General features: G+C 45.1%; 1 protein-coding gene across 4 annotated transcripts in view; it reads left to right on the forward strand.

The window, feature by feature from the left end:
* Positions 1-17,006, forward strand: part of PBX1 (PBX homeobox 1) — a 316,793-nt gene that overhangs the window by 268,637 nt on the left and 31,150 nt on the right. For 2 of the 4 annotated variants that reach the window (XM_079904778.1, XM_079904780.1), the window contains one exon: positions 8,674-13,957. The exons of the other annotated variants lie outside the window; for them this stretch is intronic. In XM_079904778.1, coding sequence (XP_079760904.1) covers positions 8,674-8,766 — 93 coding nt within the window. In that variant the 3' untranslated portion in view covers positions 8,767-13,957. Of the gene's footprint in view, positions 1-8,673; positions 13,958-17,006 lie in introns of those variants that run through there. 4 annotated transcript variants of the gene reach the window in all.

Below are 17,006 nucleotides of genomic sequence, written 5' to 3' on the forward strand. Positions count from 1 at the left end.
TTAAGGAAGGATGAAGTTAAGAAGGTGCAAAATAGATCTTGATCTTGGAGTTGACCTATATGTGCGTGTACTTCAGTCGTGTGGCGCTGAGAGCTGGCAGGATGTTGCACTGTGATGGTGCTGTAATTTTGCAGTTGGATTTTGACTGAGTGCCCTTGAGTGCATGCCAGATACAGTTGGAGATAATGACTTGTAATGAGAGAGTTCACATTCATACCAAGTGAACATGGATCAGGGTTACCCTCTGACTATACAGGTCTCAGCCCAGGACTTCGCATTGCCCGTGTAAGGTAAACTGTATTAACTAACCAGGTGGTACCACACACAGTGATGTCTCAGAAGTATAACCCCCGAGGAATACAGTTTGTCTTGTCCAAAACCAAGTTTGGTAAGGTGGATTGAGACTTGAGAGTAGAAGGTATTAGACCCCGGAAAGAATTCTCTGAGGCCAGTCTCGTGGTTCATAGGTTCTAGCACCTTCATAAACAGCGCATAGATTCCCAGAAGGTGAACTTAAGAGCATGAGTCAGTAGCAGCCATGCTCTGCACTTCATGCACCCCAAGCTTTTGAAACCTGAAATGTCCAGAAGCTGTGGCATATAGTGGGGACTAAGTCTGGCGAATTCTAGTTTCTGAGTCGTAGATTCCTGGCCTGAGAAGAATAGATGTTCACACTGAGTTTATGTACCATTATATATTTGTTTCAACCAAAGTAAGAGAATTATTATTACTATTCTTACATAACTACAAAGTTACGATGGGTACCAGCATACAGATGGCCTTACAGACACAGGGACAGGCACCAAAAGAAGCTTTCAAAGCATTCATTTCTCTATTTGTTCAACTCAGGTACTTAATTGAGCAGTTGCTCTATCAGACATGATCCTTGTCTTCTAACGGCTTGTGGTTGAATGATTTATCATCTTACTGAAGATAAAAATCAAAGCCTGCCAGTCTTGGCGTGATCAAGCCATCCCATTCTCCAGGCCCGTCTTGCTGCACTCGCCACTGTGCTCCTATGCTCCATTCTTTCAGGCCTTCTTTCGGTTCCATGGAGCCATTGGACAGGTTTCTCCTTCTGCCTAGAAGGCTCTTTGCCCCACTCTTTACTTGTCTATTTTCTGTTCACTTTTAGGCTGACTTTCCAGAAGCCCCAACCTCAGTGAGGTCCCTGTTCCTCTGTCTCATAGCATTTATTACCATCTGGAATCTATATTTGTTCTTTTGATATGTTTTGAAGGTCTATTTCCCACAAGTCGGCAAGCTCCATGAGGGCAGACATCACATTTTTTTAAAATGTGTATATCTACCACAGTATGCCTAGTACATAGTATGAGGTAGGCACTGAACACATATTTGTAGATTTTAAGAATTAAAGGATTGCAGCTAATAAGATCTGGTGCTCTCATGGATATTTACATAAATAAAAGCTGCACGTGGTTAAATGTCAACATGAAAGGTCAAAAAGTCAGTGGTACTAGAACGTAGAGAAGTGGGTGATGGTTTGCCCTGAAGCGACTTGCAGAAAGGAGGTAGCCCTCAGGCTGGGCCATGAAAGAAGATATGGATTCCTAGAGACCAGAGAAGGGGGTAGGCAAAGGCGAAAACCTCTCACTTGACTCCTCTGTAGAGTAGGAAGGAATCTCACTTGGACAGTGAGAAATCTGTTATTCCTTCAGAGCACCTTAAAGTACTGACGTCTGTTCTCTACCGGGAAAGGCTAATGGTACCACTGATCTCTCTTAACCTTCACAGCAAAATCTCAGGGCTCAAGAGTCTGTGGTGGGAAGCAGACTAGCAAGGGGTATGGTGGTGTGACTTGGGTGTAAGGTCACCAGGGACTGACCTAGTGGTAAGTGGCAATCAGAGAGGATACCCCCAATAGGCAGGGGACCATGGAAACAGGAATCCTAGAGCCAGCGGCATGGGATAATCCAGACAGAGGACCAACTTCAGGGAAACGTGATGGCAGGCAGTAGTTGGTGGGCTGAGGTTCCAGAGCAGGACTTCATTTATAAGAGCAAGTCACTACCTCATTCTCTTTTTAAAAAAATTGAAGTATAGTTGATTTACAATGTTGTGTTAGTTTCAGGTGTACAGCAAAGTGATTCAGTTATACATATATGTATGTATATATTCTTTTTTCAGATTATTTTCCCATGTAGATTATTACAAAATATTGAGTATAGTTCCCTGTGCTATACAGTAGGTCCTTATTTATCTACTTTATACATAGTAGTGTATGTATGTCACTACCTCATTCTTAAATGAACTGTGGTAAATAGCAGGACACCAAGCAGAAACTAGGCAAGGGCTTGGTAGAGATGGTCACAGCCACAAGGAAGACATTCCCTCTATGAAGATACAGGTGCAGAAGGTCAAAGTTCAAAAAATTTATTCTAGCCAAACTAGACTAGAATAAACAATTTTTGGCTAAGAGTACATGTTCTTCCCAGACAGGGTTACCCAGATTTAGCAAATGAAAATACTGCATGGGACATACTTACACTAAAAAATTATTTGTTGTTTATCTAAAACTCAAATTCAACTGGGTATCCTATATTTTATCTGGCAATTCCTTTCCCAGGTCCCATGGTGGAAGCTCTACCTGCATGTGGGTCTCAGCCCTCGAGAGACTAAAGATGGGCAAAGACCTACAGGCCACTTTGGGACTATGTCTATTTTGTACATTTGTCTGATTCCCAGGATGCCTGAGGTGGTGACTAGGAGACCGTTCCAGATGCAGGGTGGGATATCTTCCCGCTCCTTGTGCCCTGTGGAGAACACTCCTTGTTAAGATGGAACTGCAACAGGCAGTATCCCATGTTTTTCTCAATTGCTTTCCCTAAAAAGAAAACAGAACAATCTAAACATGAAACATAGTTTCTTGTTTGGGTTAAGCTATGAAGTACCAGATCTCCTTTATGCCTACTTATTCGCAGGAGAAACGTTCACTTCCTAGGTGTAAAAGTTGCCTTGAACCCTGGTGCTACCTCTGCTTTGCATCTTGGATATTTTCTAGGTATACACAGCTCTTTACATGTGGAGGTCAGGGACCTGATACCCTTCTCTGTGTCCATACCCACGATGGAGGATGGATGTTACAGTGCCACTAAATGTTTATTTACTTCTTCTTATGTTCCTCCAAGAGATATTTATTAAAATCTACGCTGTGTCAAGCATCATGGTAGGAACTTTGGAATCAAAGATAAGTTCCATGGCCCTGTTCTCATGGTCCAGACGTGTGAAAGAACAAATACAATACGGCGGCACAGGTGCTGTGATAGAGGTACATCCTGGCAGGGAGATGCGGGGTGGGGGGGGGGGGCGATGACCTGGAGGGCTTATAGGAGGAAGAAAAGTTGCCAGGGGTCAGATACAGGTGCAAGGATACTTAAACTCAGTCTTGAAAAAGAAGCAGGGCAATAGTGGCAAGTAAATGGATGAGTGGGGCACTGTATTCAAGGGGAAGGAAACGGGCATGAAATGGCAGCTCTGTTACAGGAATTTCTAAGTACCCTGATACGGTTGAAATATTAAACATGAGCATGGAGTTGAAGAGTCAGCAAGGTCCAGGACATGATAGACCTGACGAGGACATTGAACCTCACCTTGAGTCCAGTAGGAAGACACTGAAGGTTTGAAAAGGGAGGTGACATGATCAAAACTACATTTGTGAAAGCTCACGCTGAGGGCAGCTCGAGAGGGAACTGTAGGGGTGCCAAATAGGCGTGGGTCTGTTTACTGTTGTAAAATTTCCCAGGGAAATTTTGAATCCTTTGTCCCTAAGGGGGCTTTCCAGTAGCATTTTTTCATCCCAGAGCATCTCTTGGGAAGTGCTCACAGAATAATCTTGGGAAAAGTCTATGCATATCAGCAAGACATAGTTCTGTCTTGGTGGAAGAATGTTGGATCTAGGGTGTGACTCCACTGTGTGAGCTGATGTCTCCCCTGATAAATGGTGGCTGTGTGTGTGCTTGTATGTGCAAGTGTGTGTGTGTGAGGGGGGGGTGGGGGAGAGAGGACGCATGCATGTTTCTTTGTTTTTCTTCCTGTCTGGCCCCACCAGAGCCTGGGTTATTGAGGGCCTGGAGCACGTCTACCTCACCCTTGCTGAAGGCATTGCTGGTAATGGCATCTGGCCCATATGCAGATCAAGCTCAACTCGGTGCTGACATCAGCCGGTTTGTGGCACCTCAGTGTATTTCTGGGTTGCAAATGAGAGTTTCTTAGTGCCAGGCTCGCTTGGGCTGTCATATCAGGTGATGAATTCTCTGCATCAACCGTGTACTGCTAAGGTAAGCTCAGAGGAAGAGCGGGAATAAGAGCAGGATGGGACCAGCGGTTCTCACTCAGCCCAGCAGCCGCTGCTCTGGGTGAAAAGGGGTACTGGCTCCGCAACAGCGAGGGAGAGGCTGGTGGCCCCCTGAGTTCTGGCTCGAGGAGGGCAACAGAGGACAGGGAAGTCAGGGCTTAAGCTGCAGTTCTGTGCTCCTGTGTATGTCAGGAGGAGCCGTGCGGGTTTTGCCACCCACCATCACTCCATCCCCAGCTCCATGGCTGGCTTCCTCCACCTCCTCTGATAGGCGTGCTTTGCCTTATCCATTAGATGGGATTCTGGCAAAATGTGGCGTCTATCAAGTTATGTGGGTAGGATAGAGAGTAGTCATTTTTGTTCCTGAAACATTTTGTTCCCAAATGCCTTGAATTTGTGTTTTGAAAGTCCAGATTTCCTTAACTAGGAAATCTACTGCGTTTTGTCCTAATTCTATATTCTATTAACTTCCTCTTCATGAGGTTCCAGGTCAAGCCTGCTGCCGGCTTAGGTTTCCCCTGGTGGAAGTAAATGTTACACCAAGTCTTGCTTCCCAGGCTACAGGCTACAGAATTAACCTGAAGGAACTGGGTGTAAATGTGAACTCTCTCCCCTTATGGATGCTTTGAGATAAAAAGGGCAAATTTGGCTTTGCAGATTCCCACCCCTGTATCCCCTCAGGGTGCTTTCCAACAACAGCATTTTACAAAGTGAGTGTGTCCCTTTAAAGGCTGGTTTGCATCGGAGAGTGAAGGAGGCAGTTGGGGTGCGGAAGAAAAATTAAAACAGAGGTCTTATTTTCCCGCCACCTCACACGGTTGTTAATGAGACCATCTTTGACTCTCACTGTTCCCAGAGATAAACAAACACACAAAGGCGGCGTTTCCTACTTAATATTCACCCGCAGTGGAGGAAGAGGGAAGGAATTGCTCCCCGGGTTAACGTGGCAGTAAGCGAGGTCAGCTGTTTCCCAAGACGGTGCAGCCTCTGAACGTCTTACATTAAAGCTGGAATGATACAGCTGAAACGGCCGAAGTGATTTACGGGAAAGCCGGTTAGGGTGGATTTGCTCGCACTTTCTGATCTCACGGAGGCTTGAGCAGCGGCAGACAATACGCCATGGTAGAAAGCACCTCCAGAGAAAAGGATCCTTCAGCATTTCCCAGTGTTAGACTCGTTTGTTCTAAAAAGTACTTGCATTCATCTAACTTGAAACCCATAGGCTACAGTGTCCTGAATTTAGCAAGAAGTCAAGGGTCATAGCTGGGATATCCTGGGGTAGGGTGACCCGGGACTGAAAATCTCCCATTCCATTAAATCCCAGAGTCCTGGGCAAACTGGGGCAATTGGTCACCCCATCTGAAGTGTGTGTGCATATGTGTCTGTGTGTGTGTTTGTGGACGGAGGGGGAGTGAAGAAAAGGCAGTTGAAGAGATTTGTTTTCTTTCTTTATTTTTAATAAGGTTTTTTAAGGTTTTATATACTCTTCTTCACCAGGCCAACTAGCATAATTTAAATGCTGGTTTTGGTATCAGGCTGCACTAATTCCTGTTTCCACCATCTGTGAGCTCTCTCTCCCCTCTGGCGTCCTGAGCACTGGTCTGAGAAAACAGAACTTTTGAAGGAAAGAGATCAAATGTCTGCTGTTTGAGTTATTTCAGCTCAGAGATGACTCAAAAAGAAGTCTCCTAGAACCTTCTGGTCAATATACAGTGCCTTGCTAATTCCCTGCTAATGAAACGCCGCAGAGCTCCTTTTTTTTTTTTACTACTGGCTTTATTTGGGGCACCACTTACTGTTATTTTAATGGAATTAGGGTATGGCTCGACAATGGTAGTGCTGGTAATTTGTGAGCAATGTAATGACATGCCTTTATGCCACGTGCTGTGACATGGACACTAGCTGCTTTAGAGAGTTTCCTCCCCTACTTGTCTCATACCAGGTCAAGTCTAAGATACATGACATTTTTCCTCTTTTATAAGCACCTCACTCTCTGCTTTATGATGTTGTGCTTATGGAGCTCCTGGAAAGTTTCCTAAAATCCCATGCTACCAGCACACACACACACACACACACACACACACACCCCTTCCAGTCTATTTAATTAGTGAGTTAATTAATTTATTTATCTACCTATCTGATAAACATACGCATATTAAAAAATTATTAGGATGCATATCAAAATGCTAAGAGTAATTATCTCTGGGTAGTAGGATTATGGCTAGAGTACTCTTTGTTCTTTGCAATTCTCCTATTTTCAAATATGATATTGCATGCATAATTGCAAATATTGTATTTGCAAATATCGTATAAGCACATCTTACTTTTATCGTCAGAAAAGATAAATGATGCTAAAGGATTTTCTTCAGGGAAAAATAAACACAACGATGATTCTCAATCAGCCTAAAATGGTACCAAAAGAATACATGTGTTCTTGGTTGAGAGGGGAGGCTAAGTAAGATATGGTCACTCTGGTGACCAACCTAAATGTGGAAATTGAATGAATTCTCTTCTTGATTCTGATCATACTACAGAGGCTTAGGCCCCAAAAGATAGCAAAGCCTCCTGTTATAAGAGAAAGGATTCTCATTTTCCCCTCATTGCCCTCTTCCTAATCTCTCTTTAACAAACAGCAGGGGAAATGGCGTCCAACAGAAAAAGGGAGTGGGCAGAGCTGCCTGACTCAGTTAAGAGATGGAGATTTGAACTTGAGAGCAGTTATTCGATAATCCAAGATTGAGGGGCCGTGTTCCTGGCATTGCCCAGGATGACCTTTTGCCCGCTTAGTGTCCAGATCTGCTCTTAAAGTGAGGTGTGTGGGGAAACACCTACCCTCATGCTGAAGTAAGTGGTGGGAGCATCTCTGAATGAAAAGCCTGGCTTTCCTGGGAACATTGGAGCGTCATTTGGGTGAGCCAATGACAGAGAGAGCCAAATGGATGGAAAGGGCAGAGAAAAAGGAGCCCGGTTCAAAGGTTAGGAAGCCTGTGTTCTGTCTCAGTCGGAATCTGGAAGGCTGATTTTCTCTCACACCTGTGCTTTCTTATGAACGAGACGTGAATGCATGTTTGCCGGCACCTACAAGTGCCAGCCATGCTCCCAAGTACTGTGGATTATACCAGGGTGGAAGCTGTGGTCCCTCCCAAATGGCAAGAATAATACCTACCCCCAGGTACCCCCACCTACTTCAGGGAGTAAAAGGAGAGGAAAGTACAATAAAAATAATTTACCGGGACTCCCTAAAATCTGGTCTGTTCAGTATTAACATTTCCAGTGTCGAGAGTCTATTAACGTCAAAGGAACCCAGTGACTGGGGAAAAGGGGCCTTTTAGCACATGTACAGTTCAGTGCTTTAAAATATGTGAACAGTCATGAATCAACCACTGTAGCAAATCATTCTTCAGCTGTTTGATGGTGGGGTATTTTTGGAAAGGGGTGGTCATTAAAACAAATCCTTTTAGGACAATGTTATTGTTTTAATGCATCTGGATTTAGAGTCTTAGAAGATGATCTACAAATACAGATCAAACTTGTAGCTTCCTGTCTTACCACCTTTTTAGATATAGTCACACAGACCAGTCCTTGTGGTGTTGGCACCATTGTTTTACCTGTTTTATTCGTCTGATCACCCGCTTTTCAAGGCTCACCTCAGAGAATCCCTCCTCCATGAAGCCTTTGCTGATACTGCCTCAAGAGGAGATACTGCCTTCATTTGAAGCTTCATGACAACTGGGCTGTACCATGTATTAGGTTCTGCCTGACATTATAGTTCATTCGTCTGCTTGTCTCATCCCCATACTTGAGGACATGAACTGTATCTCACTCATCATTATATACCCTCGAGCAGCTAGAACAGAACCTTGCGTAGAACAGGTGCCTGGGATCCCATAATACAGGGAACATCCAGAGCTGGAAAGGACCCGAGAAAGCATTTGAGCTAATCTTTAAGTTTTCTAAAGGGGAACCCAAGGCCAAACAGGGGGAAGTGCTTCGCCAGAACCAATAGCTAATTGTTGCCAGGGTCGGAGCTAGAACTCGGTCCCTTGGCCTGCAGGGACAGCTGCCGTCATCCTAGAGCACACAGAACAATCATCTGGTGGCTTGGACTGAATTACAAAGCCTGTGAGAAGGGAGAGGTGCTAGTACTGTGTCCAGAGGCTCGCTGGGAAGAGCCAAACTCATCTGAGGGTGGGGGAGGTGGGCATTATCGACCACAGTCTTAGCCGCCCCTTGGATGAGTGTTCCCGTGGGCCAGGCACTGTGCTCGGCCCTTTACCCAAGTTGCCTTATTGTCATTGTCTGCTCAGAACGGCCACCCGATCTCAGAGGACTGACTTCTCTCCCTTTTTCCCTTCTAGGCTAATGGAGGTTGGCAGGATGCTACTACCCCTTCATCAGTGACCTCCCCTACAGAAGGCCCTGGCAGTGTTCACTCTGATACCTCCAACTGATCTCCCAGCAGTCGCATCCCGGCTGACCCTGTGCTCCAGTCGGGGCCGGGCCAGGAGGGAGGGTTTCTCAACGCTGAAGCGGTCAGACTGGAGGTCGAAGCAATCAGCACACACAATAAGAGTCTCCTTCTCTTCTCTTCTTTGGGATGCTGTTTCAGCCAATCTGGACACTTCTTTATACTCTCTTCCCTTTTTTTCTGGGTAGAAGCCACCCTTCCCTGCCTCCAGCTGTCAGCCTGGTGTCCATCATCTTCCCTGCCCCTTTCCCTCTGTCCTAGACTCCCTGGGTCCCTGCCCTCTATTACATCCCTGAAGGATATTTTCAACAATTAGAGGAATTTAAAGAGGAAAAAAAAATACAAAGAAAATAATAAAAGTGTTGGTATGTTTTCATGCTGGTGGTTTGAGGGGCCAGACTTACCTCCCTGGGATCCCTTGCTCCCTCTGTTAACAGGCAGTCCTTCTCTGTTTCTCTCGTTACTCTCACTACCTCTTAGCAGGAATACGCCACATTGCCCTACTCATTCCAGGCCGCCCTACCTCCTCTTGCTCTAACCTCCCCGGGGGGCGATTCTGATTAGAATACAATTCCTCCTCTTCCTTCTCAGCCCCAGGTATTCTTTGGGGGCTGCCTTTGCTGGGCTTCTACAAGTGCCACAGTTTCTGGGTTCACCTCTGCTAGCTTGGTTCCCAGCAGGAAGTCAGGCAGCAAGAGAAGCCTCAAGGAACAAGGGCAGAATTCCTAGAGGCTTTTGCATCTTCCCAATAACAGCTCTTGGTTTCAGAGGGACAGTCTCTGGAGACCGTGCAGTAAATGGTGTTCAGAATCTACTGCAAAACCAGGTCTGAGTTAGGCATGGTGGTGAATGCATCACTAAGGAGTAGAAGGTTCTTATCCTGCAACCCTTTACCTATCCCCTTTATCTCTCTCTCTCTCTCTCTCTCTCTCTCTCTCTCTCACACACACACACACACACACACACACACACACACAAGCATACAAACGTAGGCATGTGCACAGCCTCACACATTACACTTGCCCCAAATCAGGCACGTGCCACATTCAGATACCTATATTAGTAACCATAGCATTATACCTTGTGAGCCCAAGAGAGGGAATTAACAACTCTGAGTGAAGGTCACTGACACAGAGAAGCAGCAGGTGCCTGGGGCTTCCAGGCCCCCAGCGTGCACACACCAGAACGACATACACAGGACTCGATCGTGATGAAGCCCAGGTTTCCAGTACAAACTAATCCTGTTCTCACCACCTCTGGAGCTCTCAGGGAGCCACACACAGTACTTACAAAGCCTACAATGGATTTGGTTCTGTTTTGTTTTTGTGTTTATGTTAGGGACATTGTATTAATTATCCAAAGGGTTATATGGCTCCAACATTCTCGTCCTGGAGGAGAAAGATGTATAAGAACATGGCTTGGGCAAACTTTTTGCTTGCTTACTTTGAAGACCTGAGAGTGATGGAGAGCAGGGAGGTCATGCTTTCAGTGAAATCATCCATGATTTTTATTCCCTGGTAATATCTGAGAGTGAAGAGGAGGTACTAGAAAGCTGTCCTCATGTCGCCTGTGCTCACATGCTTCATAGCCAACTGTGCCGGCAATAAACATGGCCGCTCTGTCACTTGACTAAGTGGGAGGTGGTGCCTCATTTTCTTCATCTGTAAAATGGGGGTTGTTACGCCTGGCTCACCAAGAGGCGTGTGAGAGGCCGAAGAAGTTGATTTCATTCATATCCAATCTGTAATTGTGAAGTCAGGGGAAGAAGCATCCCTAAGATAACTGGTTCATGCCACATAGGGGCAATAAATGGTTTTCCTGTTCTAACTTCTGGTTAACATTAGTCCCCTGAGGTCATCAGCCTGATGACAAAGAGAAGGGTTAGTGTTGTTCCTTCTGTTTGTTTTGGTCTGCTTGGTTTCTTAGAATAGAGATGTCTCTAAATTGGAAAAAATGGGACGTGGTTCTCTAAGCTTGTACTTGAATCCAGTATGTGGCCTTGTAACTACTTAGTCCCTGTCACATCTGCTATGTTTGAGCGGCCTCCGGGAGAGGTATAAGACCCTGAGGGGTGAGAGTGGCCAGCTAACAAGGTCATGGACATTCTGCATGACGCTTCAGTAATGATTCAAAAATGTTCCTGTGTGTGGCTGTTGGGAGGCGGGGGGTTAACCTAAGGAACTAGAAGGTATGTGTATTTGAAGGAAATGCAAAAAGTAAATAGTTGGCAAGATGGCATTATGCCTGGATGACTGAGGTCAGTAGAAAGACTCTCTTCTAGCCAGTGCCGTAATCAGAGCAGGGCTTGCTAAAGAGGATTCCTGGAAGGAGCCATCCTGTGACCATTCTACAGTGATTAAAACCAGTGGAGAACTTTGTCTGAGTGGCAGGGATCTATTGAAACTACCCACAGAGGAATATGGTGGGATCGCATCCCCCTGATTAGGGGCAAAGTACAAAAGGGACACAAAAGGGTTCTCTTGGAAACAGGAAGAATGATTCCAGATTTGGGTTGAATGATTGCCGTTTTAAGTTGATGAAATAGATCAGAGCAGTGCTACCTTTGCACAAGCAGTCTCTCTCCCTGCAGTAGTTTGCACTGATCACCTCTCACAGCATCTTCCCCACCTAGCACTTCATGCAGTGCTCTTCGCATCCAGTACCTTTCCCACGACTTCCCCTCCTCGCCTACGATCACATCCAACGTGGCGGCCACCACATCTCTTTGCATTAAGCGAAGCATGAGAACGCTGGCAGCGGAAGGTTGGGGATGGAAAGTAGCGTGCCTCTGGAAATACAGCTCCCTGGGAATTCGTATTAGGTCAATCCTACAGATACCAAAATGTGCCCCAAGACGCCTTCATTTTCTGATGGAAGTGGGAGCGCTCCATTTTCCCTGGCAGATTTCCCCTGAGAAATGATACCAGCCCTAGGGTTTGCCCACCTTGTAACTCTTCATCACATCCTCCTTTTCATCCCTGACTCCTCCCCCTGGCTTGGAATTGACTCCTGTGCGGTACTTTTGCCAAGTGACACCTTTCCATTTATTTTTCATTTTGCTGTGGTGGTAGTTCTTTATTTACCGTTTGCCTTTTCTCTCACATATCTTCCCTGCCCCTCTTTCCTTCTGAGTTTTATTTTTCTGCCCAGAAAAACCTGACTTCGATACCAAAAAAAGATGAAACTACAGAAACTCAAATTTAAAAAAAAAAACTTAAAAAAACACAAAAAAATACTCGACGATTCTTTCAGCTTTATTAACATTTTCCATTGTTTCTTGCGACTCGTGTCTCGTTCTTTGTAGTATTGATGATGAACATTTGATAATGAATGTTCTTGTATATTCAGATAAAGAAAAAAAACCAAAAAAGCGGTCTGAATTTAATAGTGTTTATAATAAAAATTTTAAAAATGACCCTCATAGCACGCAAAACAGGATGGGGGATTTCCCCTCTTCTTTCTGTGACAATGCACATCATTCCTGCATTAGTTTTTAACACCGAACTACCTACATTCACCATTTCCCCCATTTTTCTTTTATTTTCTTGCATTTGTGAATTAGTTCAAGAATGCTAGAAAAGTGTCGAGTTGTGCACATCCATTTCCTGTTTCACAATGTTTAAAAGTGACAGTAATTCATTTTGTAAACTAAAAAAAAAAAAAAAAAAAAGGTTGGAATAGTGAGCATAATAGGTACAGCCTAACACGTTATTATGTTTATTAACTTCGAGACCCAGAAATAAATTCTTTTCTTTTCTTTCTTCTGCTCTTTAAAATATAAAAAAAGAAACTATGTTTTGTTTTGTGTTATTTTTGGTTTGTTTATGGGGGGGCTTTTTTTAATCGTCAGGATTATGGTCTTGCTGTTTTTATTCCTTAAATATGTATTTGAGGTGATGTGAAAAGATGACATTTGTAGAATAGGCTGTTTCCTTGTACTTCCGTTTGTTTCAGAATTCAGTTGACTTCAAAGATCAAGCCCACCATGATTCATATTTTTTCACCTGCAGTTTTTGGAGTGTGTGGCATTCTTGCAATCCCTGAGAAAAACAAAGGCAAGGACTTGAGTTTTCTTTTTAGCCCTTTAACAATTCAAGGAATTGGTCCAGGGGACCTTCTTGTACTGTAGGGAAAGCTTTTTGCCTTGGTTGATTGTGAATGACACAATAAAATGCTTTCTTTTCTTTCTTCCTGATTAATAACAACGTTCCACGACTCTTTCCAGCTAGAGAGGATTTTTTTCTTCCAGTAGAATCCCACAGGAGATCCTGGTGGGCTGTGCACCACTGGTTGAGTAGACCAGATCCAGGAAGCCGTCCTAGAGTCATTTGGCCTACTGATCTTTTGAGCCAGACTCAGTGCTGTTGTTACAGTGCTGAGCAGTTACACCTGATTCATTGGCCGTGCGCCTTGTATGAACCTCTGATTTAGGCAGCTGTCAAACTGGCTTGATTTGGAATGTTTTTGTTAAGTTAGGGGAGAAAAGAAAGCAATATTATCTGGAGGAAGCTTAATTTAAATGTTTTTCATTCAACAAATGATTAAGCATTCAGACAGCAGCAAGAACCCAAGCAAGAAGAGTTAAGAACACTTTAGGAAGTGTTTCTACCCAATCGCTTGCACTCTTGTTTTTAAGTCATAACAAAATAATGACAAGCTTTTCACATCACCTTTATGGTTTCAATCCCTAGCTCAAAGCTTTCTGGAATCTTTTATTTTTTTGTAAACTTTTTTTCCCTTTTGTTAAAATTAATAAAACATCCAATGTTTTCCCCCTTTTCTCTCTTTTTACTTCTTTTCTTTCCTTTGGCGTTTTCAACTATTTTGAAGTGCTTTCCTTTGGTTTTTGGTTTTATTCTCCCGCTCCCCCTCCCCTGTTCTTATTATTCAGAGTATAAACCTGCAAAGCTCTGCTCTGTTTTGGTTTTGAAAGTTTAAGCTTTCCTGCTTCTGTGAGAGCACAGGCTTCTGTCCCTTTTGATTCCAACTGAAATTTTGTGTTCTCTAATGATACTAACACGGTGTAGGTTTTACAGTCTCCTAATTTGTACTGGTAATGCATATTCCAAATAAATAGTTTCTTTTGTTGCAAAAAAGCATACTTGTATTTTGTGTAAATTTATACCTGCTGGAAACTTGTCTTTCCCCAAAGTAAGACGTGGGTTAGTGTGGCTTTAAACTGTGACCCTCATCATGTTAAAGTCTACATTGACAGTGGGGCAAATGACCTTGCGTCACTTACCCCGAAGTAAGAAGGAAGGGAGGGAGGGAGAGAGGGAAAGAAGGATCTTTTTTTTGGGGGTACGCGGGCCTCTCACTGTTGTGGCCTCTCCCGTTGCGGAGCACAGGCTCCGGACGCGCAGGCTCAGCAACCATGGCTCACGGGCCCAGCCGCTCCGCGGCATGTGGGATCTTCCCGGACCGGGGCACGAACCCGTGTCCCCTGCATCGGCAGGCGGACTCTCAACAACTGCGCCACCAGGGAAGCCCGAAAGAAGGATCTTTTATGTGCAAATATTAGCTGTGCTGTAGGAGGGCAGAGCACCCCATCTTGTCTGCTTGCCTGTGATTAGCTCCCATCCACCAAGCACCGGTTAAAATATCAGGGTGATGTTCCAGAATAAATTCTAAGTTTCTGAGTCACAGCTGTTCGCCCAGTGGTTCTCCTTTCCTTGTCTTTGTCTGCTGTGATCTGGTCATAAGGAAAATTGTGGTAGCCAAGAGATGCTTCAGGGGAAGGAATCTAGGTTAGAAACACTACCCAATTGTAGGCTCTCAGAAGTATGCTAGCTAGATGCCACTCCACTAGATGTCCACGCCTACCGTGTGTTATGTCTTCCATCCCGTGTGTCTCTCCCAGTGGTTTGTCTGTGCCCGCACTGAGCCCCGACCTTTGGGGTTGTGGTCTGTTACAGAGTTTGATGTCTCAGAGTGTTCTGGCTGGACCACCACTTCAGCCTTCAACAGCTAATTCTGCACCCCAGCCCTTAACACCCTCTCCCGTGCATGGAGTGGGGTGGAGCCGCTTGTCCGCCATTCTGCATATTGTTCCTCTAGGGACTCACACGCATCATTTTCTCATTCTCACACCTTAGCTCTCGGGAGGCTTCGCCCAGAGCCCCACAGTGAGGCCGGTCTGTATTGAAAACACCAGTCGCTCACCCTTTCATCTCTATCATGATTCTAATGATCATGATCAAAGGAATGGAGAGTCATCAGGGATCAAATTATTATTTTTATTAAGGGACTAGCTAAGGGTCCAATGGACTCAAAAGTATAAGACTAGCTTGCCAATATTGATTTGGAGAGCATTTCCAGGAGCCAAGATGGAGGTCTTGCCTTCCCTCTTCAAATCTGAACAAGGGAGCACATTTATGGGAGTTTGGGTACGCAAGGCAGTTTCAGACCACTTCCTTTTTCCGTTGCCTGGAAAATTGTGGACCTAACTCAGCCACTTAGTTTATTACTTAGAGTGGTACTAAACTGTTGTAACAAATAGAGCAAAATGTATAGTGCCTCAAATACAGTACGAGTCTACTTCTCACTTATAATGGTAATAGTCTCCGGCAAACGTTCCTGGTCAGGATACCTTGTCTCCATGCGGGGATTCGGGCATCACGCTCCTTCACCCTGCAGGAATTTGTAGTCCTCCACATCTGGCCTGCAGGAGGGAAAGTGTGTGTAGAAGGCTCACCATTTCTTGAAAACCTTAACCAAGACCTCCCTTATATTCGTATTCCTAAATGTGAGGGTTGGGGGTGGGGCAGGAGGATGGAAAAGTGGTCCCTGGCTAGGCGGCTACTTCCTGGCAACAACAGCACACAGTAGCTCCTTGAGTAGCTGGCCATCTGTATCACACCTAGTGATCAAAAGGATTAGTGAGGGCGAAAACGAGCCCGCATGGCGGTGTCGCTGCACTGGACACTCTCCCAGTAAAAACAGTTCCAGTAACATCCCAGACTTGGCTTTGCCACTCTTCAGTAGGGAAGATCCAGAAAGGGGTATCACAAAGGGGCCAGAACTGATCCACCCCATACTGCCCCCCCATCAGTCTCCAAATTTTGTTGTTGTCTAAACTCATGATGGGTGCTCAGCCTGTGGTCATATTGAGGGGAGAGCTGCCATCCCTCAAGGCAGCCTGTTCCCTCCGTCAGGAAGTCATTTCCGTGTTTATTGATGTCTAGAAGGGTCAAGTCTGGTGGCCAGCAGTCACTTCAAAGCATAGTGGTCTAAAGCTTTCAAATCACAAAATCGGATATGCTCAGCACTCCCCTCCCCCAACATAGAGTTCTACCTGCCTATCCTTATAGACTATCACAACCTTCCCCACTTAAAACAAAAAGTAAAATCCCAGTGTTTCGACCACCCTTTGTTATCCAAAATATCGCCTCCCTTCTGGAAATATTCGGCATGGAGGATGGCGCAAGCGTTCAGTCGTATGAGATCATTTAGTGGGTGAGCCGAGGAAGGTGTTCTACCCTGGATCTCTGCACCAGAGGCCCGGGGAGAGGACTGAGGCTACGCTCTGGGGGTTCTACTCTCACGCCTTGCAGAAAAGCTCCAACAGTGTACAAATAAAGAGAGCAATGGATTTACTGTCTGGGTCAGTCAGACACAGTGAGACACAGTCTATGGCTTCTAGCCTCGGGCAGGCTCCCGAGGCCACCCTGGGCAGTGTGTGGGTCGGGAAGAGGAGTGGTAAAGGGCCACATGTTTGTCCTTGTTATCCACCTGGGATCCATACAAAAGAGCTTAGCTCACGCTTCTGGATTCCTCTGGATAGATCATAGGGTCCATTCATTATGTCCAGGGGACACTCCAAGCCCACATTCCCTCTCTCCCATGATAACCAGCCGTACTGTCCAGGGTAGCTCACCAGCATTGGCAGTGAGCACCTCTGGACAGCATAAAAGGCACCAAGTGCTACAGTACATGTGAATATAAATCTCCCATTAATATATATCCAGAGAGAAATTAAAGTTTAAAATAAAATCTCCTTCTCTCATAACCTAAAAGTTCTAAGGAATGCTAGTCTACGGCTCTGCCTTTCCTGATCTCCTACTGTGCTCATTCGTCATCAGCCAGAAAGCGCACTCCATCGCCAGAGGTAGAGGCAAGGCCCTCTTCCTTCTATAGCAGCAGCAGAGGTCCCTTCTACTGGCATGGGGGTAGCTGTTTCAGTTCCTCCAAAGTTCATCAATCCAGACTTGAATTTCTCTGGCA

This window comes from Stenella coeruleoalba (genome assembly GCF_951394435.1).
Source record: "Stenella coeruleoalba genome assembly, chromosome: 1".
NCBI lineage: Eukaryota > Metazoa > Chordata > Mammalia > Artiodactyla > Delphinidae > Stenella > Stenella coeruleoalba.